This window comes from Pelecanus crispus, chromosome Z, assembly GCF_030463565.1.
Source record: "Pelecanus crispus isolate bPelCri1 chromosome Z, bPelCri1.pri, whole genome shotgun sequence".
In the NCBI taxonomy this organism is placed as follows: Eukaryota; Metazoa; Chordata; class Aves; order Pelecaniformes; family Pelecanidae; genus Pelecanus; species Pelecanus crispus.
This window is the reverse complement of record NC_134676.1, coordinates 1515001-1536615: the sequence shown is the minus strand read 5'-3', so window position 1 is coordinate 1536615 and position 21615 is coordinate 1515001. Positions and strand designations below refer to the sequence as shown.

The following is a 21615-nucleotide window of genomic DNA, read 5'->3' as shown; positions in this document are numbered from 1 at the left end:
AGCAAGTTCAATATCGTTAGGTATTTAGTTTTTCTTAATTGTTCCAGGAACTCATCTACAGAGAGCAATGCATCACATCTGGAGGTAGCAATTTACCTTTCAGAAATCAACAAAATCTGCACGCTCCTCCTGGGTTTAGGAAAAAGGAGCTCACACAGCTACTGCCGCTACTGCAGTCCCTCGGATAACCCAAGGCTTCAGGGGATTCTCAACGATCCGCAACATCACCACCAATATTTCCTTTGGAATTCACCAAGTTTTCTTCAATATCTTCTGTCTAGATAAGCTAATCTTTCTCAATACGTGTGAAAGCACATCCTAGAAATCTTGCAACAGGCTTGTAGCTTTTAATTTTCTCTTAAGCCTGAAGGTTCATACTTGTTAATAATTTGGTGGATCCTGATAATTCTGTAGCCTGGAGAACAGACAACAGATGGTCCAGCCTCGGCATTAAGCATTATTCCTTCTGTACCTTTCAGGAATTCGAGAGATTCTTATTTTAGAAATATTTTTTCTCCTTCCTGCCCAGGCACTGGTCATCTGCTTCATCCACTTCTCCATTATACTTCAAGAAAGAGGATGCATACGGTAGAAAGACAGACCCTATTCCATGGATTAGAATTTTTATTATTTCCACTTTTATTGTAATATCTTCCTAAGATTCCTCAGATTTTCAGGAATGAAACCACAGAAAAGAGAGTGGGTAGGTAGGGTTTTCTCCATCAGTTCTTCATTGACCCTACACAACCACAGGGCACTGCCACGTAGATACAATCACGGATCCACCCAGAGAGCTGACCTCGTCTGTACCGACCGAATTCTGAGGGAAGTCCAGAACTGGTCCACCAAAGTGTAAAAAATAAGTTTTCAATGCTATCATTCAGCGGAAAAAAAAAAATGCATTAGCTCTCATACTACAACAAGCCATTGGCTTGTCTACTGGAATAAATGTTGGGTTTTTTCTGGTATCTTGACAGACCGTATTGCCCGGCACAGAGGACAGGCAGCGGTGCTCAGCATCTCCCCACTCTGCACTGCCCGTGGGGGCTTATCCTCTTTTTCACGCAATACGAAGGAGCTCACCAAAAGGCTGGAGCTCGTCAGCACTCTCAGGTTTGTCCTCTCCTGCCTTCTGGACCAGAAGAGAAGTCTGGCGAGCGGGAGCGGCGCGTGGACTTCTACCGCAGGTGGTTGGCGCTGCGTGAAAAGACGCGGCGGAAAGCGTGCGGCCTGTTTCTGCGGGCACCCGTCCTCGTTACGGCAATTACCCGGCAGCTCCCCATTTGCTGATCTGCCACTTGGCCGAGAGAGGCCACGCCAGGCGGTGGCAGGGCGCGAGCAGGCCTGCGTGGGGGTCCGCAGCTCCCGCCAGCCGTGCCCACGGGATCGATCCCAGCTGCCCCAACCCCTCCACGCTCCCAGCACCATCGCACCGAGCAGCTTCCCTGTCATTTGACGCTGGGGGTGGCTGGGACCGGGTCACTCCCCACCACCGCCGAGAGCCTGTGCAAACGCTGCCTCGCCTCGGCCGGGACAGAAAGCTGAGGGTGCTCAAGAAAAAATGATCTGTTTACAGCAAACTGTCTTCTCAAGCCTACAGCTGCACCTCTGCCCCCCGTTTCTGAGATTAACCTTTTCCTCCCAAATTAAAGAGAATACACGTCTGTGCCCTGCAGATATTCACAGACAGGGGAGCGCACAAAGAGGCCGCGGTACGAGTCGCGTGAAGACTCCACGCACAAGGCACGTATAGACCTTATAACTCATGCAGGTGTAATGCCATTTTGAACTTGGAAACAATTTCTAACTTACTTGCAGTATCACGAGATCATTCAAACGCTATCACGAGATCATTCAAACACAGTAAGACTGAAAGAAAAACTAAAAGCAAAATGCAGCAAAGAGAAGGTGTGTTTTCCGATGAACTGTGAAACGGCAGCAGACTCGAGAGAGCAGCGGAGCGGGGTCTCCAGGAGGCTGGAGCGGCGGCGGAGGCAGGTCTCACCCTTGGATGGGCGCTACTACGCGCTGGGGACAACATCCCCGACGCTGTGCAAGCGCTGGGGACAGAAGCACGTCCTGCTGCCTCCTAACAACAGAAAGCAAAAGCATACGAGGATTTTAAAGCAAAGAGGACTAGCTAGAACTGACTCCTGAAATTAATTAAGAGCTACTGCAGTTGTTTTGGATCAGGTGAGGGTAGGGCTACACGCGTGATCTGCACTTCTGCTGGCTGTTGCAAGTGCAATCAGTCACTCACCAACTCACTAACGAGTTAGGCACGTGAAGGTTCAGCGCATCGCTAAGCTTACTTTCAAGGCTTGGCCTGTAAACCTTCACCAGCGAGCAGCTCCGTCTCCTTTCAGTTCGTTCCACGTGGAATTAAACATGCGTAATCGCGCTTTAAGCAAGGCAGAGCAGCCTTCCCTCGTCGCCTCTCCCACTCCAAGCTCAGCACGCGAAACTCCACACAGGAAACTTCCCCAAAACTCAAACAACGCGGACGAGGACGGGCAAGCGCAGGGGCCTCTCCGGCAGCAGAGCAAACCAAACCTCACCTCCCCGCGGGCTCACGCCGCCGCCCCGTTAGCAGAGGGGGCAAAGCAGAGCAGCTCCGCGCCGGGCAGCGGAAGGGGCCCCGCCACCACCCGCGCGGGGAAGCTGCCGCCGGCCACCCCAACCCTGCCTCCAGCCCCGAAACCAGGCCCACGGGCAGGGCCCCGCGCCGGAGCCCCCGGCTCTGCAGCAGGGGCGCGGGGGGTCCCGGCCCGGCTCCCTGCCGCCGCTCGCGCCCGCGTTCCCGGAATGCTTCCCCTGCGCTGGACGGCTGCAGCCGGCCGCGGGAGCCTGTCTGTCCACAGGAGCCTGTCTGTCCATGGGAGGTCATCCTGCCGCGGGAGCCTGTCCGTCCGTGGGAGCCTGTCTGTCCACAGGAGCCTGTCTGTCCACGGCAGCTCATCCCGCCACGGGAGCCTGTCCGTCCGTGGGAGCCTGTCCGTCCACGGCAGCTCATCCCGCCGTGGGAGCCTGTCCGTCCGTGGGAGCCTGTCCGTCCACGGGAGCCTGTCCGTCCATGGGAGCCTGTCCATCCACGGCAGCTCATCCCGCCGCGGGAGCCTGTCTGTCCACGGGAGCCTGTCCGTCCGTGGGAGCCTGTCCATCCACGGCAGCTCATCCCGCCGCGGGAGCCTGTCTGTCCACGGGAGCCTGTCTGTCCGTGGGAGCCTGTCCGTCCACGGGAGCTTATCCCACCGCGGGAGCCTGTCCGTCCGTGGGAGCCTGTCCATCCACGGCAGCTCATCCCGCCGCGGGAGCCTGTCTGTCCACGGGAGCCTGTCTGTCCGTGGGAGCCTGTCCGTCCACGGGAGCTTATCCCACCGCGGGAGCCTGTCCGTCCGTGGGAGCCTGTCCGTCCACGGCAGCTCATCCCGCCGCGGGAGCCTGTCTGTCCACGGGAGCCTGTCTGTCCGTGGGAGCCTGTCCGTCTGCGGGAGCCGGGATGGGCCCCGGCACACGCGGGGCTGCGGAGGGAAGGGGCACGCCGCAACAGCCGGCCGAGAGCACGGCCCCGGCCTCCAGAAGCTACTGAGGGCATACACGTGCGCACTGCAGACAGAAATTTCTGTTTAATTGCTCAAATGGTTTCATTTTTCTACACTGAATGTTTAAAAAAAAAAAAAAAAAAAAGGGCAACGTAAGAATAGACTGTTTCCCCACATTATTAAAGAACGTGGACATACGAAAGGAAAGAAAGGATCAAGTATTTCCCTTTCCTATAGGGAAATAATATGCATTTTGGCTGGTTTTTTGTTGGTGGGTTTTTTTTTTTTTTTTCCCCTGGCAGATTTGAACAGTATAAAGCTTTGAATATTAAGAAGGCTATTAAATACTTTCAATAGTTTTCCAAAGTGCGAAGCTACTGCACGTAGAAAAAGGAAGCCTAGCACTCTTCAAGAACAAAATGAATTTAAAGACACGATTAATATTGCTACCGAAATTAAAAAGAAAGTGCCTTTTAAAAAAATCAATTGTCTTGAAACAAAGCACAGACTTTTGGCTATTGATAGTATTTTTAGACTCAGACTTTCTCTGGAGACTTAAAAGTATGCAAATGCAAAGTGCAGAGAGGCACACACACACGCTATACCTTTGTATTACATTGGCATTTTATTATTTAATTAAACTACTCTTATTTTTCTAGCTCACGCATGCTTCCCTTGAGACGGCTTTGCTGTTAGCCTGCTGGCCTTGACTTCCAGCCAAAAACAATTCAGAAACAAAAAGGGACAACAAATCATATTTTCACAGACATTTTTATCCCTCAATACAACCTTGTTTTCACACAACATCATACAGATTCTATGAAAACTATAATTTATGGCAGTAGCCATCCAAAGCTAGGGGCTGACACGAGCTCTGCGGTGCGTTTCCACTCCTGCAATTCCCGAAGTTGTGCTGTTGGGAAGGCCCCGCCATGCTGAACAGGGCGGCATTGTTGCGAGGGACAAGAATCGATAGCTCGCAGCAGCTCGGGCTAGGGTCAGCCCAAGTACTCAGAGTCCAGCAACTGCATCCTGGCTAGAAAAGCTCAGGCAGGAGCTTTAAAACCCGCAGTTGCAAATAAAGCCCGCGTCTGAGAAACGCACATCTGCAGCCGTCGCCGTTTAGGATGGAGCCTATCCCTGAGATGTACAACTGGAAGCAGCAAACCCCATTTATCAGAGTATTTATCGCAACCCCTCTGCCGAGCAGACTTTCACTTACCTGGTGGCAACCCTGTAAATTCGAATCTCTTCCATATGACGAGTATGAACCCCTTTCTGTTTTACCTGTTAACAAAAAAAAAAAAAAAAAAGAGATGTGTAACAAATATAAACAGATATGTATAGCTTCTCCAAGCGTTTTAGATGATGTTCACCACATTTTCCTAGTGCTGTTTACATATGTAAAATAGGCACTGCTGACTGCGTAATGCATGGAGGCAACAGAAAGGGATTAACACTTTTTCACGCTGAGGATGGCGATGCGAAATAAACTTCCCAATCTCGGCTGCGCTGCTCCACGCGCTTCCCGGCACCGGGATGTAACGGGCTTCCCCCGGCTGGCTGACGGTGCGAGCCGAGCTGCTCCGTGCCCCCCGGCGCCCTACCTGCGCCACCGCCGCGCGGGGGGCACAGCCGGTCCCTCCCGGCTCTCCGGACGGCCAGCTTCACCCCGCAGCTGCTGGGGACGTGGCTCCCCGCTCTCTCTCCCAGGAGAAAATTCCCCCGCGGTCAAGGTGACGATGGAATTTACACCTGGGAAAGAGGCGCTGGCTGGGAATTCACCATTCGCTACCAAGGCTGGGGCTGCCCCAGCGGCGCTGGGACTTGAACGGGGGCCCAGTGACTGCCGAGACGCTCTGCCAGCCCTAAGTACCCTTTTTTTTTTTTTTTTTTAGTCTCTCTTTCCCTTTTTTCCCAGGAAGCTTTTAACGCTCAGATCCAACAGCCTGACTCGCAGTACCGGTTACAGTTATGCCATATTTACAAAGGAAAATAAAGGTTCTTTCAGGTTTGAATGGCCAGACTCGAGCGAAATCAAGAAGGGAAGAGGTGGTTTCTGCAAAGCATTAAGTCATGGCTGAGCAGCACCGCACCACGTGCTCCAGAGACAAAGAGCAGTCAAGAGGGCTGATACAAAACATATTGACACTAAAAGACCACCCTTATGGTGAGGATAATCACGGGAGGGGCGGCGGGGGGGGTATTATCTAACAAAACATCCAAGAACACAGTAAAAATCACTCATAAAATTAAAGTTTTTATTATAGGCTGGGGCATAAAACCCACAACACAGAGTACCAGTTACCAGGGACCAGATGCTCAGTTTATCTCCGCACGCAACTCCCGGCCACGCCGGGGACGCCTCCGCGCCCAGAAGCCAGGCTCGCGCGGCCGCGGACCCCCGCGGACGAGGGGCAGCCCTCCGCCAAACCCTGCGCCGCCGAGAGAACCCCGCTGCGCCGGTACACCTACCCGAGCCGCCAAAAAAGCCTGCTTTAACTGCCTTGGGAAATTCCCGCTTACGGAACGGCGACAGCCACCGGCCTCCCGAATTTGAGGGGCCCGAGCAAGGCGGGCAGCGGAGAGGGGTCCCTGGCTGGCACGTCCCCCCACGCCATCCAGGTTCCGTAGAGAACCCCTGGTGAGGCGGCTCGTTAGACAAAGGATGGCGGAGTTAATTTTAACCGTTCCCAACACGGTGCGGCCACGTTCCCACCGAGTCCGCACGCCTTTCCTTCAACGTACGGCTCCCAGGCTTGATCGCCATTTGGAGGCATCATTGATAAAGCTGACTGCTGTGAGCGGTCTGGAAACAAAAAAAATCACCTTTCTCCCCATACTAACTTAAGACTGTGTAGCTTGCTTTCGTTTCTCGATTGGTTTTGCTTTTGTTGTTTTCCACATAAAGCAGTTGCTTATACAGGGGAACCTCCAAAATTTATTTGCAATTCATAGGACATGCGCACATGTGGTAACTTTTGAAAGCACTTGTATCTGGTTATACAAAAATGACGGATCACCCACTCCATAGCCCCCCTCGGGTTGGGAGTACTGGAAGCCTTTACAGAAATAATTCAAGATTGAAATGACAATGAAATTTTAATCGTGAATCTCCGAGTCCAACGCCAAGATCTGAAAACAAAATGTCTTGCCGGCATGCCTGGAGTTACGTGTGCTACTTCTCATCACCCCAAGAGGGCCCGAAAGTCGATGCAAATAAGCGGTGAGGACAGGGGGGGGGAAAAAAAATCCCAAACAGAAAAACAGGGTCGAGGGGAACCAAGTGCAGGCAGCGACACAAGGTACTTGAACGCGCTCCTCGCCGCTGCCTGGGTATCAGTAATCTTCTTTTCTATCGTATCAGACACAGGCAGCCTCATCTTAATTTCAGTTGTTAAAAAATATTTATCCAGATACAAAAATAAACCCACTGCAAATTACAAGTTGTCAGGGTTAAAATCTACTTCTATTTGTGTGGGGGAGGATAAGAGAACAGCATAGACATGAATCATTCTCAGTAATTTGAGTGTTTCCATGACATCAATGGGCACTCGTCCAGGACTCTGTCGAAGTCTGTGAGGTACCAAAGCGGCACAGCAGCCAGCAGGAGATTGACTTTTTTTTTTTTTTTTTTTTTTTTAGGATTATGCTCCTTGTAAAGATTTCATCTATAGCATCCACTTTTACCACCAAACAGATAGCTTTGGAGATCATGAGTGAACACATTTCATTCTGATAGTGTAAGCCTTTAACTTTATTACATTTTTTTGTTATTGTTGTTGTTCCCACATACAGCCAGAAATCTGCCTTCTCGATTAAGAACAAATAACCGAAATTTATGAAAAAGTCAAGAAACCATTAAAAAGATATACGGACGTAGATCTTCACTATCAACTGTAATTATGAAATTATCATACTTTTTGTAATGACACTTCATTTGTTTTGGGGGGGGGGGGGAATATCTTTTGTATAAACTGTCCATTTAAAATTAGCTCCAGTCTTGATGTTGATTTTCTGCTTAAAATTCACTGGCACATTTGTTTCAGATAATAAAATTTGCGAGAGTGCTGATAATATGCAAGAGTAGGCTCTTTAAGCAACTATTTGTGCTCACAAATACAAAAGCTTCTCCTGAATTTCTACGTTTACTGTACATTATGCATCATTTTCAGTCACTTGAACACCCCAGCCTGTACTGCGCGTTTTCTGAGGTTTGCAAGAGCTAAAGATTCTCTCTCCCTTTTTTTTTTTTTTTTTTAAATGTTTTAAAAAAGAGAGAGCGTCTACAGCGATGTAGACACCCGACGCATTCACTGCGGAATTTTCGAGACAACCCTCTAGTACTAGAATGCGGCAGCCGCTGCGGATATTTTTTGGCACAAAGACAATGGTGGCAGTGCCAAGCCCCATGGCTAAAACTACTCAAAAGAGGCATAAGGGTAGCATTAATCGTTCAAGTCTTTTACTGCATGGAGTACTGTTGTCCATATTTTAAAACCTAAAAGTACCCGTTAGTAATATTTGTTGTAAGCCAGGAAAAAAAAAAAAAAAAAAGGGGAAAAAAAAAAAAAGGGAGCCTGAAATTCAGACGAATAACAAATCTTGTCAGACATCTGATTAATTTTTTCTACCTAGAGGACCAAATGCTAAAACGTGCCATTTGTTACCAGCACTCCGAACGCGCAACACGATCTATACCCTTCCGTGGCTTTATGATCTGACAATTGAAACAAAGCTCCATGGAAGAAGTTGACCTACAAAGGCTGGTGAATAACTTTCAAGTACGCACTTGTTCTTTAGGTAAGGCAGAAAAAGCATCTCCATTCTTGTCGGAGGCAATAACTTAGCGTATGGGTAAATATATATATATATTCAATTAATTGACACAATGCATGCCAATCAAAGGAGAGACAAAGGAAGAACTACACGCAGCTCCTGTTTTCTGACAAACACTGAATCTCAAGTCTCTGCTCCCTAAATACCTCTAGAAAAAAACGCTGCTTATCTTCACTAAACTAAAATGATTGCTTCATAAATATTTTGTTTGCATTTTTTTGCATAACTGCAGAAAATAAAAGCAGCATAGGATTGCCAATCAATCAATAAAGAAGCCACTTGCCTTTCCATGGTGTACTTTGAAAAATTAATCAAATTAAGTAGAAAATTTAAGCAACTTCCACAGCACAAATGCAAGTCATCTGATTCCCCGCTCTCTTTTCCCCTGCCCTGGGAGATAGGGCACCTTGGCTTTTTTTCTGGTAGGCAGACTGAGAGGCATGAGGCGACTCTTTCCATCTGCAGAGAAAAGGAAGTGAAGCTACTTCTATAAATGACTTCAATTCAATGTTTACATTGATTTCGCATTTGACATATTTTTTGAGAGATGAGTTCGACCAGAATATTCTAATTCAGGTTTCCGCTGCCCTACATTTGGGGTTTAGTTCTTGGTTAGACTAAAGAAGGGAAACCTGTCTGGGGGGAAAAGAAAAAAAAAAGTAATTGTATTAAGGATTGGAATTTTCATGGCCGCAAATTTCAGTCTGTGCAGGTCTGCAATTTTGCTTAAACCTCTTCCTTATTTTATTACTGCTTTTTTGAAAATTAATGATTGTTCCCTCCGATGTCCGATGTCTGAAATGCATCCTGAAGGGATGCATTTCCAGAGAACGACAAATGAAAGAACTCGGTGCCAAAGGCAGACCAGGGACGAGGGACACAGCGCGGGAGCGTATTTGGGGAAAAACTTCTGAGCAACTGAAGAACGGGCTGAACTTCACAGTCCCACGGCTGCACATAACGAACACGTACATGCTATCAGCTGTAGCAGGGTTTAGTTGCATCGGTATGAGGACCGTGAAACACTTTACTTAACCTACAGTTCTTGCACTCGAAATTTTCTTGTGCTTGTTTAAGTTTGGCTGCTCGAGGAAGGGAGGCTTTGAGCTCTCCAGGAGCGCGCGCAGGGCTGCTCTCACTGCTCCCTGTGCGAGCGAAGGTCTCCGAACGCCGGCCCTGCCTGACCCCAGGACCAGCTCTGCGCAGCAGCTTCTGACAGGGACAGCCAGATTATCAGTACTATTTTTTTTTTTTTTTGCCTCAGAGATTTGAAAACCTGGCTCACTTCAGCAGAGAAATCAAGCTAAAATTTGTATAGAATTATAAATCCTCTGAGGAAAAACCTCATTGAAATAAACGCGCCACTATGCACTTATATATCCTATACCTCTAAGCACCTCACTCGCGGAGAAATGTATATGCCCTGTGTCCTCCACGGGCAGCCGCCCGGGCCTTGCTGGCTTTTGCCCTCGACAGAAAAAATAGCCTGCCCACGTTTTCAGCAGGGGAGCCAGCAGGTAGCTGCTTTATTTTTTCAGAACTTTTGAACACTGTTCTTTAAAAGGAAAAGAAAAAAAAAAAAAAAAAGAAGGGAAAAATAAAAAGGGAAACGCTTTTAGCATTAAATGAAAATTCTGAGGCTGTAATTGAAGGATGCAAATCCGAACGCCTTCCCTGGCACCAGGGCTAACAGCTGGCGCGAGGCTGGTCCCTTTGTGCGACAGCTAGCTTTTCCGACCGGCTCGGCGGCTCCTCGGCTCCTCAGCCGGGCAGGCAGCGGTGCTCGCCGGCGCGGCTCCCGGGCAGCCGCAGGCAGGGAGCTGGCAGGGAACAAGCAGCCCGTGTGCCGGGGCTGTGGGAAAGGTTCGGTAGGCATCGTCCCCGCGGGCCGGGAGCGGGTCCCTGCAGCGCTGCTGACACGGGGCGTCCGGCTGCGATTCCTCCTCTTCCATCGGTCAAACGGCAGAGAGCGGCTTGGCTGGGCTAGCTCACCAGCTCGGGCTTGCCCTGGGTTATACACGCCTGCACGCAGCGGCAGCGCACTTACCGGTACAGGAGACACCGGCCAAATGCCCTATTGATTTCAGTGAGGTTTTGAAGGGTGTATTTTACATCACAAAGAATCTCATCCGATGGTAATGGAAGTATCATGTTAATGAGCTATTTCTGCTTTGTGCTATACGGGAACTACGGACAATAAGAAAGAAACCTGATGGATTTTAAGCAAAGTTTGTGCAATAATGTTCACAGAATAGCACAAACGCCACGGCACCTGATCCAGGGAAGGTCCACAACCTAGACACGACGCTAAGGGAGGGTATTAATCCCAGCAATCTGAATGGCCTCACACCCCACATGTAGCGCAGTGCTAGGGGAAAGAGGTCTTTTTGACATGAAAGAGGAGTTTTGCACTTACACCGACGCGCAGCAAACAGTAATGATTCTTAAAGAGACGTTACGATGCCAGAGCAAGTACCATTACAAAGGGAAGTTTTGGTGGTTTGGTTTTTTTTTTAATGGTACCATCAAAATGCAAAGGCAATTAAACCCTAAAACCTTATTAAAATAAAGCTACAGAGCTGACTTGAACAACCTAAAGCACGGCAACGCAGAGCGAAAGTGGTACTTCACCACTGACTCGCCTTGCTGCTCTAGAGCTTATGCTTAAACAGGCAAGGTTAATTCCCAAACGCCCCAAAGGTCAAACTACTTCCTTACACGCACACGCTACGTGCCTGTGCCTATACGTACGTACGTACAGACGTTGATGGGAACGGCTGCGCTGCCTGTGAAGGGTATCCCACGTGGTGCTGCCGGCGAGCTTCGCCCAACGTGCCCCGCAGGGCTGACGGCTTCAAGCGCAGGGAAGGGAGCGACCCCCGCTGCTGCCCGCCCCGAGCCCCACGCTCCTTTCTCCGCACATGCAGTCACTCCATGAAAACACCAGACCCATTTTTTTGTCGCTGATCTCGGTTCATGAAATATGGGACCCAAACCAAAAGACTGAGGCAAATTGCTCAATCTATTTCTATAATCTCCCAAATAACAGCATCTATTACAGGGCAGTATGTGGTTTCTCTGTTTGCGTGCTTCTAAAACAAAATAGCTGTGGCAAAACGAGACTTGAAACCGTAAGAATAAGAACGTGACGACACAATATCAAAGACCATATTCTACCAGACTTAGATTAATGATGCCTTAGCCCTTGAATCATCCCACCAAAATCAACTAGATTGTAAAGATTGTCACGCTATCCCATAGAAGAAAGGTTTGGCGCCTAATAGTTGGTTATTTGCCTGGATGATGCAGCTGCATTACAGGATCGATTGGGTCTAATCCAGTCAGAACAAGCTCGCTGCACCCTTCGCAACAGGTTCTCAACACCTTGAAGTTAATCAGAGGATACGCAGGTATTGCCGTTTCGTAGCCATCGCTGCAATTGTGCAACCAATAAATAATAGCGTGTTCTGCGGACAAGGAACATTAATGAGCTTAATATCAAGTACATGCGCTAATTGAGACCAGAATAATAAACTTTCATAATTAAATTAGGTATTTAAACAAAACAACTGTTTATTTCAATGCCGGCTGAAGAAATTGTATGCGTTGAAGAAACCTTAAAGACCCCTCCCCGTCGCAGGCCACGGCGTTTGCCTCGCAGAGCCTGACGGTGCACGAACGGGCGCGTTCGGTGCGCCCAGAGCAACAGGGCACCAACGCTCGCAAGCTGCGAATGGCAGAACATTCACGAGAGACAATCCTTCATTTAGAGTGAAGATGCATCTGACTTCATAAACGTCTTTAGTCTCCTTCCCTTTTCAGATGTGCATGGAATTTCAGTCTAGAGGAAATAATTACGATCATCTAAGCCTGAACACCTGTATCACTCTGGAAATAGGCAAATTCATTTTGGAGAGAAACAAACACTCTAAGAAAACCCATTCACCACATTTTACCCTTCTCCTTCTTGGAACATACAATAGTCAAAAGATGGGCAGGGGATGAAGACAGGCATTGAAGAACAATGACCAAAAAAAATAAAAAAAAACCAACCCAAAAGCATTATCTAATACCAGTGAATCGGAATAATAAAAAGGGGCAACATTTTCATAAAGATATGAGACAAAAACATGTTGTAGTAATACACCGGACCTGAAAGCAATATATAAGAATTGAATGTAAAGCACTAGATATTGTTTTATCCTAAGTAAGCCTCACAGGGCTATTTTAAATTGAAATACACTGCAGGGTGATCCCTCATCATTTGTTCAGGGACCAGTTCAGGAGATCTTTATCATGGATCTGGAAACCTGAGTTTTCACTCAAGCATGAAAACAGAATCACTTTAAAACAAGTTAGATAAGGATCTAAAGGCCATGAAAGACACGGAATTGAAAGAGGACGATAAACCTTCCTACGGCCCACGTCTGGGCTCTAAATCTTTAGTCCGTAAACCACCCCATCGAGTAGCATTTATTAAAAGGCTACTAAAACAAACCACGTCGGACACGAGCAAGGATAGAGAGATCAAAAGCCTTATCGTTCAGATTGGGGATCAAATCTACACCTCGGCATGATAAAGAGAAACCATTCTCATGAGACGCCTGCGCTCTGCCCCAAAGCGACAGAAAGGCGCAATCGCGGGCTTGGGGCGACCTTGTGCGCAGGCAGCAGGACCACCAGCCCCAGCGCGGCCACCGGGCCAGCCCCCACGCCCCAGCCTCGGCTGCCGAGCCCACCCCTCCTGCCCGAAGCCCAAATTGAGTCTACAGCATCACCGACGCACCAGAACGGAGGAAACAAACGCTGACCGCAAGCACACACGGACCCGTTCTAAAAGCCTGATGGCAAAGATAAATTTTCAGGTTTCAATACCAAAAGCATCGATGCCCTCGTGGCAGTTTACCTCCCGTCCTTCCCCGGTCTTCACACGCGCTCCGCGTACGTAGACTACTACTCACAACTACCCAAGTCTCTGATACTGCATTACATCCAGAGTAAATACTCAATTATGCATTTCTACAGAAGTGTTATTTATTGGTAATACTGTTCAGTACAGAAAATTAAAACAATAAAGTTAGCGTTTATTTTCTTTTATAATGTTGACGTTTTAAAAACAAGAGATGGGATCACTTGGATTAGCTAAGCAGAGAAAACAAACTTCAAGCTTCTCAGTGTATGACAAAACACCAGGAATGATGTGGTAAATATACTGTAACGTTATGAAATACCCAATAGTCTCAAATCGGCAATATCCAGCAGAGGGCATGCATACCCTAATAAGATTTTTACACTTGAGAACTGACATTTCCTAAACATTTTGCAAACAAACAATTTGGGCTGAGAATACAGGCAAACTCATAGCATCAGTACACACGCTCTCCAGCACTTTCAGATCAAGAATAATAAAGGTCTGTCACGAAAAGACACCTAGGAATGTTGATTCCTACACCGAAAAAGCCATCCTTGAGAGAGGGAATTCCCACTTCTACCAGCTAATTCTCCTTTTGCTGCCAAATGCAAAGACAATAGCCTTCATGCAAAAAAACCGACCCTTCCTCGTATGCATTTCACACCTAAAAGGAATGCTACATCGAAGAGCAAAATTCAGATTGATTTACAAATATTTTATTCTCTATAGGTGAAATACCAGCTGCGTTAATAGTAAATAAAACCGAGTATCTTTAGCAGGGCCAGATTTTTAGCCTCGATTCTTTAATTACTTCACAAAACGGGACAGCGATATTACCTATAGTTTCTAGTCAATATGTTATTGGGTTTTATTATACTTAAGGGAGAGGAAATTTTTAAAAAACTGATCCAGGGAAGAATTTGTCACGTCACGTTTGTTTCAGCAATCACTCGCTTAAGTTTATGTTACAGGAGACTTCCTAATGTCCACCCGTGCTTCAGAGACCTCCAGCGGAAGCATTTTATTCACAGCTGCTGAACCAAGCCCCCTCTCCCAACCAGGGCAGGCTCCCCGTGTTCAGAGAGGCACAAAGGCACCAAGGAGAAACCTCCATTTCCTCTTGGACCGCAAAACGTATGGCGGTAATTAACTGCTACCGGCCCATCCATGGAAATGATCGCTCCCAACCTCAGCCTCTACTTTACAGCGCAGAGTAATGGCTATTTGGGTTCCTTATCAGATAACGTATTTTTTTTAAGTTTCAGTAGCCTTAGGAGATGAACTTAATTTACAAGGTCTACAAGGCGGGCAGCTTAGGTTACATGTAGGTCACAATAAATAATACTCATCCCTCGGCCGGCGCGAGCTGCGCCGCCACTGCCTAAGTTGAAATGACAAGCCTTTATTATTCCTAAGCACTCGATTCTGAAACATTTGCACAATCTGTTAAGTCCAGACAAATTTAAATGGTTCTGACATGCAGCCTGCTAGGGTCAGTGACAGGGATAATGCCTCTTTACGTGGGTAAAATTTTGTGGCATATAGGTCACTCTCTTAAGGGGAATCAACTGTGTGTCTCTTCTTTGCATTTCCACCACAATCCTTCATCCTGCAGCCTGGAGCTGAGAGTGAAATGCAAGAAAGGAGCCGAACGCTCAAAGCAAAAATCTGCTTCCAGGACAATCCATTATATCTGACAAGTTAAATGTTCCATGGTAGACCATATGGCATCGGAGCAGGGCCGACGATGGAAGAGGGAAACTCAGCAAATGCATCACAATTAAGGAGTTTGACTATAGACTTTACTTTGATTTACTTTATTTTTTATTAAATTTTGGATATTGTAGTCTTTCAATTTTCATACAGCCCTTCCAAAGCCTCCGCCCGATCTACCAAGCTAGCTATACATGAGCAGGTGGTTCGCCAAAATTATTTTCTCCAAAATCTTACGGTCTCAGTTACTTCAACTAGCAGTCCTGACCAAGCCATTTTTATACCTGGTAAATTTGCTAAGTGCAGGGCATTTCTATTATTAACTAGCATAAATGTTATCAGTGGCTTGTTAAAGACCAAAGAAAAAGTAAAGCCGACAAAAAGAAGAAAACAGCGTAAAATCCCTGTCCCCAAAGCCTTGGTGACGAGTTCTCAGCAGAAATGTCACCCCAACGAAGGGCTCGGACCCCCGAGAGTGAGGGCTGGCGGAAGTCTTCTTCCGAAGAGCCAAAATCTTGGGTTCTTATGAAGGAATCCTTGTAACCAGCTGCTGCAGCAGCGGGCCGGGAAACGGCATGAACTGGGAATACTGGCTTTGCCACACCTGTGGAGATTGAGCTGGACTGACATAAATAACAAATGGACCAATTAGGAGAAAAACCACGCAAAGTAGCTGCGTGTAAAGAAGTTCCTAAAGAATTTGGAAATGCGGTGCTGAAAACAGTAACTAGCATTTCCAGAACTCCTTGCAAAGACTCTCCTCCGTGTAAGAGGGCAGAAGGACTTCTATAAACTTGTTATTCTGGTCCCATCTCGTGCAGGTCTGCTATCGTTCAGAAATAAAATCTGCAGAAATAACTGCGTAACCATTTTTGGGCAATGCCCTGGGGTCACAATGCAAAAATAAAGTAGGTAACCAAAGCTACATCCTTATTTAGGCATTTAAATCAAGTCTCAAAGGCAGGAGTAAATCCAAGCCAGTGTCACTGGTGGCAGTGGAAGCTGCTGGTGCACAACTCGCCAAAACAAACCACTTACGGGGCTCTGGAATTGGGAACCTAATTTTAAGCACTTATTTTTGTAACCCCCTTTTTTTCCAATTTCGACCTTGTGAAGGCTGAGCTGATGTTGCTACCACTAAGGGCCCATCCCGCCCAGTGCTGGGATCAACAGACACTTCCCAGAGATTTCCAGAGGGATCCCAGGGGAATAGGGAAAATGTCTTCACTGAAACCAAGGGGCGCTGAACTCAGCACGCCCATGGCCAAGCCGTGCCCTTCTAAGCCCAAAAGAGCGTGGCACCGCTGCTTGATTATTCCGTAGGCTTGGAACAGAGGATTATTTTTTCTCACGTTAAATGCGTTCTCATTCAGGATGAGCACTTCTCATCATTTTTAAGGCTGAAAACCAAGAATCTTCCAAATTTCTTGCGTTCTACCTCTCATCAAGGCTTGTGCCAGGGTCCCGTCCAGGGGCGGCAGCGCCCGCCCGCCGCACCGGCAGGAGCCCTCAGACGGCCGGGGAGCGTCGGGAATCGTTTTAGGGAGGACCTTGGTGGTTCTGTAAGCGGGCTTACACAGTGCTGTCTCACAAGGCCCTCTGAAAAGCCCATTGTCCACACTGACAGAGACCGATACAAATTTCAGTTTAAATGCGTCCTTATTTTAAGATTTCGGGAAAACTGGGATTAAAAAAAACCCATTAATAGGAATACTGGGGGTGACTTTACTGAAACAGTCATTACTGAACTTTTAAAATCTCAATTTCAGTGGGAAAAAGAATACAATTTTTCAAAAATGTATTTATTTGTATTTTGTTATTCCTTACAAGAAACTGGTTTCAGATTACTTTAAACATACTATTGTTATTTCTATATCTTTGTGACATCACCGTTGTTTTTGCAACTGTGAACGAAGAGTAAAGCAGAAAAACTGAAAAAATGCTTTAAAAATTTCAAAAATCTCTACGTAAATCGAGGAGTTCCTATTTTGAACTTGACAGCTCAGGACTACCCCAGGCGGAAAGGCCAGGTGAACGGCAGGCAGCACTCCCGGCGTGCTGGCAGAACAAAGACCATTATGAAACCAATGCTGAAAAAGAGTCGGATCCATTACTCCAGTGCTGCAGTTCTTCACACAGATCCTAAATTTATTATTGATTTAGCATTTAGTACTGCAGGCACTGGAACAAAGACCCTTATGATTATAAATGCATGCTTTTGTGGCACGTGCTTTAATTTTAAAAAGGGTATTTCCCCCCCCCCGGAAAGATCCTGCATATTAAAAGGACATCAACTTCTGAAAAAGTCACACATCTCTCAGAATGTGTTTTTACAATTTAAGGTTACTGTCAGAGATGACAGAGAAGGATTTCTGGGTTGGTTCGCTGGGGGCTGTCACGGAGCGTATCAGGGCCGCAGCGGCCGCGGCTCTCGCCCCCGCGCGTTTACGGGCAGTTTCTTTGGTTTCGCAGAGCAAAATTCCCAGGCATCCTCACGGAAAGCGCGTGTGCCACTCTCAACTATTTATTGTTTAATTGGGCACATACCAAATACATAATGGCTCTTTAAAATGCTCCTGGCATCGGTGAGCCACTGGGCTAGCACCATCGAGAAGCCAAACGGTTTAAAATTGATGTTTTCTGTAATACGGCTCTATAGGCTACGGAATAAACTCGTTGCTTCCCAGTATTGTAACTGATGTGACTACCTGCTTGGATATTAAGAGCAATAAATGCGTACGCATAAAATGAAGCGGAGAAGGGAGATGGAAGGAGAAATACAGCTAAATTCACACCAGTAAAACAAAGCAAAACGAGGCAGATATTTGTGCTTTGTAGATTCCACCACTAAATCCTGATCAACGTTTTTATTACTAATTAAAATGTCCATATGGTAAAACAACACCTGATCCAAGGAGCTTTTAAGTACAGCAATTGTCAGTGTTGAACTTCTGCATTGCGTTAGCAAATCTGGAATTTTGGCCTGGATTTATTTGCAAATGCGCTGTCTTCTGAGCCATTAACGACAGAGAATAAAATCTCTGGCAAAGTATTTACTTTCCCTATATCATGGTTTTAAACAAAACATGTTTAAAAAGAAGGGAAAAGCAAAGTTAAAAAAAACCCAACTACTAGAACTATTCTTTGTCATCTTATCAAAAAGTTAAATATTCCAGATACAAAATTTAACGCAGCTAAAACGTAGTCCAAGTCCAAGGCTAGTATGTTGTTACCTTCCAAAATTCAGCCAGTTTCACAAAGCGAGCACCGGAGACCCAACGCAGAGAACCTGCCACGGGAAAGCGTTTCAGAACTCCTGGTGCTGCCACCAAGCCCCGGGCTGCACCGCAGCCACCCCGCCTGGACACGAGGCCACGCTCGGCGCAGGTTTTAAAGGTTTGGGATACAGGACGGAACGCCACGCTATATCCAACCCTCCCGTTCTCATCGGCCCTCCGGGCAACGTCAGCGGGGCGATGCGGGACAAGGAGGTCGGTGGCGGCATCTCCCCGAGCACGGTCCCAGCAGCGCGTGCAGTGGGAGCAGCCGAAAACTTTGCTCGCCTTAAATTCCCCCACCCGGCAAGTGCCAGCTGCGAGCATCTCCGCATCCAGCACGCTGGCCGCGCGCAGCTGCATCGGGAAACGCGGCGGCCATCAGCCCGCTCCCGGCCAGAAAACCCTTGGTGTCCGTCTCTGAGAAGAACGGAGTCTCTTTGCCACGTTATTTCACCTGCACAAAATACATTTACTCAGGCTTGTGCAGGGCGAGGTGTAATGATCCCGACTTCTGCCTGAAAACAGAAAGCTCCCAACTGGCCTAAGTGGACTTCAGAGCCGTAAGAACCCATAAACTCCAGCAAGAGTAATTTTTTTTTTTTTTTTTTGTCTCCTGAGAAATAGCAACTTATTAATTGCACTTTGTTAAGCACCCTGATATATGTATTTATGACAAATACGCTTTGATTTTCGGAAACTTTGAACTCTCGTAGCTCCTTCTGTAGGTGATCAGCAGTTCCAAATTACTACCCTAATGAATAAATATTCTTTCAGAAAATTCCCTCAGAAAGGTATGGTAGACTTAACGCAGAGAAGCTGGGTATCACTGTCACCTACAACACAGCCAGCCGGAAGAAAGTTCCAAAAAAATGAACTTTCAGCCATCTTTAAACCCTTTAACACAGTGCTGTAATTTCTCGTTATTAGGAGCAGCTCATGGCAAGCCCAGGGTTGGTTCACCCTAGACCTTCCACTTTCTGCCTTAACAAGCGCAGCAAATATTTCTACTTCTAACAATAAATTATTAGCTAGTTTGCTTTTCATTCCCAGGTGAATTGTTACCGGCACGATAACATTCTGAAAAGGTAAAATTTCAAACCAGGGCAGAACTTGGAACGAGCTTTGCAAGCGTTAAGAGTCCTCCCGCAGAATCTGCAAGGGCATTTTTCTAAAGGTAAACCAGAAGTGCCAATCAAATCGGGACTTCTCTGTGGATTGGAACAAGAAGGCCATCTCTCGCAGGAAATGGTATGATTTCCCACAAAACAGAAGAAATACTGTATAGGTTTGCAGAATTAAAGCGTAAAAATGTCCTGCTTAATTATGAAATTCATTTTCTATAAAAATAAAGGCGATACCGAAATGGGCCTGAAACAAAGTATTTTTGAAAAAAATCCCAGATTAGAAGGATCAGAAGACAATCTGACCATCTTGGTTTTCATCCTTTCCCAGGGTTTGAAAAAGCCTGCGGTAATTCCTTCTTCTCCCCTGCAAAAGCACCGAGAATCCATGGATGCTTTGTTCTACCCGGTGCTCCCACAGCCTGCCCGCGCGGCTACGGGAATGGGCTTCTCACTACAAAATATTGCAGTGATGAAAGTTATCAATTTTTTTTTTTTTTTTTTTAAACGCTGCTGAGCTGTTTATTTCTTCTAATGCAGCAAATTCTTTTTTCCCCTTGGAAACAGTCACTAATTTCAGATGCATCACTCTAAGGCCTGATTTTCAGAAGAACAAAGTATTCGTAACTTAAAATAAAGTTTATGAGAGCACTCTGGTTTCCTCAAAGAGCCAGGGTGTCACACAGCGCACGCCGAAATCAGCAGTCAGCTCCGAATAGTCTACCCCAAGTGCCCTGTGGTTTTATATGATCAAATAAACACATATAATATATAGCGGGTGCTTATATACAAAGGCTTCTCTCCCTTCGTGCCAAGAACAAGACCACCTCTCTCAGTCCATTCAAGATCCCACTGCTTTCCAGTCACCATAAATTGGAAAAAAAAAAATATTAAAAAAAAAAAAAAATTTTATTCAGCTCCTTGCCAAGGAAAAACATACAAATAAGGCAAATAAGGCCTCTACGATTATTTTTTTTCAAGGCGCTTGTATGATCGAGATGTATTTAAGCCTGATAATGTATTTGCAGTTTCTCTGTAGCTTTCTAAATACAAATACTTCTCACCTGGCTCCTGCCAGCAGCGCACTGCAGTCAAGGGCAGCGGCTGCACAGGACAAGCGGTACCTGGCCCTCCCCAGGGCAATCTGCCATTCCCGACGAGCGGAAAATGAACCGACGGGAAGCTGAGCTGTAACACCACCGGCTCAGACTGCTAAGACCAGCATCACACCAGTACGCCGAGGTCCCTCCGAGGACCAGGGACGCACCGCATGAAGTGCTGGACAAAGTCAACGGCCCCTCGTTTGAAGAACTAATTGTGAAAAAGCTACGCAGGTGCAAGCTCTTACGCTTTCCTGCTGCGCCGTCCCAGTCACGGGATATCCGCGCAGTAGACCTCTGTCTCCCAGCAATTCCCTAAAACAAGGATAAAGGGGAAGGTAGAGGAAACACGCTGGCGGTCCCGCTCAGGTTCTTAGCAGAAGCTCCGTCACAAAAGCCCATGTGCGGTACCGACGGCCGCGGCTGCAGCCCCCCGCGCCGGCACGGGTCTCCACCGCCGTCCCGCGGCAAAGGCACGAAGCCCACGTAGCGTGGGCGAGCCCGGCGCTGCCAGAGCTCGCTCCCCGGGGGGAGACGGAGCGGCAGCGCGGGGATGCCAGCCTGGCACCTCCCGAAAGGACAGCGCTTACAAAAATCGGTAGGCATTAAAAGAGGTTCTCTTTAAAACTAGGGTTTTTTTTGGTTGCGGTGGTTTTTTTGTGTTGTGTTTTTTGGGTTTGGGTTTTTTTTTTTAAAGCAAATGTTGAACTTCTAAAATTAAAACGTTATGTGTCTAAACAATCAAATGTGTTTTTAACTTACTCTATCACTTCCTCATTTACACTTTTTAAAAATGGCCAAGGATTTCATATGATGTCTTCTCAACAATACCAGGAAAGTTTCTTAAGTCACAGATCTTTTTCACTGAGCCCAAAAACACAGACTTTGGGGGGAAAAAAGAACCAATCACAGCAGGAATCTCTTTAAAAGGGAACACAAAAAGCAACAGCATCTTGAGCAGTCTCTCAGCAATAGTTGTACCGTATATAAAGGAAATAAAAAGCTCTCTAAAATGCAAGAATGAACCTATCTATTCAGATTGCTTACAGGTGACATTACACCATCTGCTCGGGCAGTGTGCCCACACAAAAGGAAACTATACCAAAAAGC

At 46.9% G+C, this 21615-nt stretch overlaps 1 protein-coding gene across 6 annotated transcripts in view; it reads right to left on the bottom strand.

The window, feature by feature from the left end:
- TCF4 (transcription factor 4) overlaps positions 1-21615 on the bottom strand; it is a 239547-nt gene that overhangs the window by 117438 nt on the left and 100494 nt on the right. For all 6 annotated transcript variants that reach the window (XM_075726767.1, XM_075726765.1, XM_075726768.1 and 3 more), the window contains exon 5: positions 4765-4829. In XM_075726767.1, coding sequence (XP_075582882.1) covers positions 4765-4829 — 65 coding nt within the window. The remainder of the gene's footprint in view (positions 1-4764; positions 4830-21615) is intronic.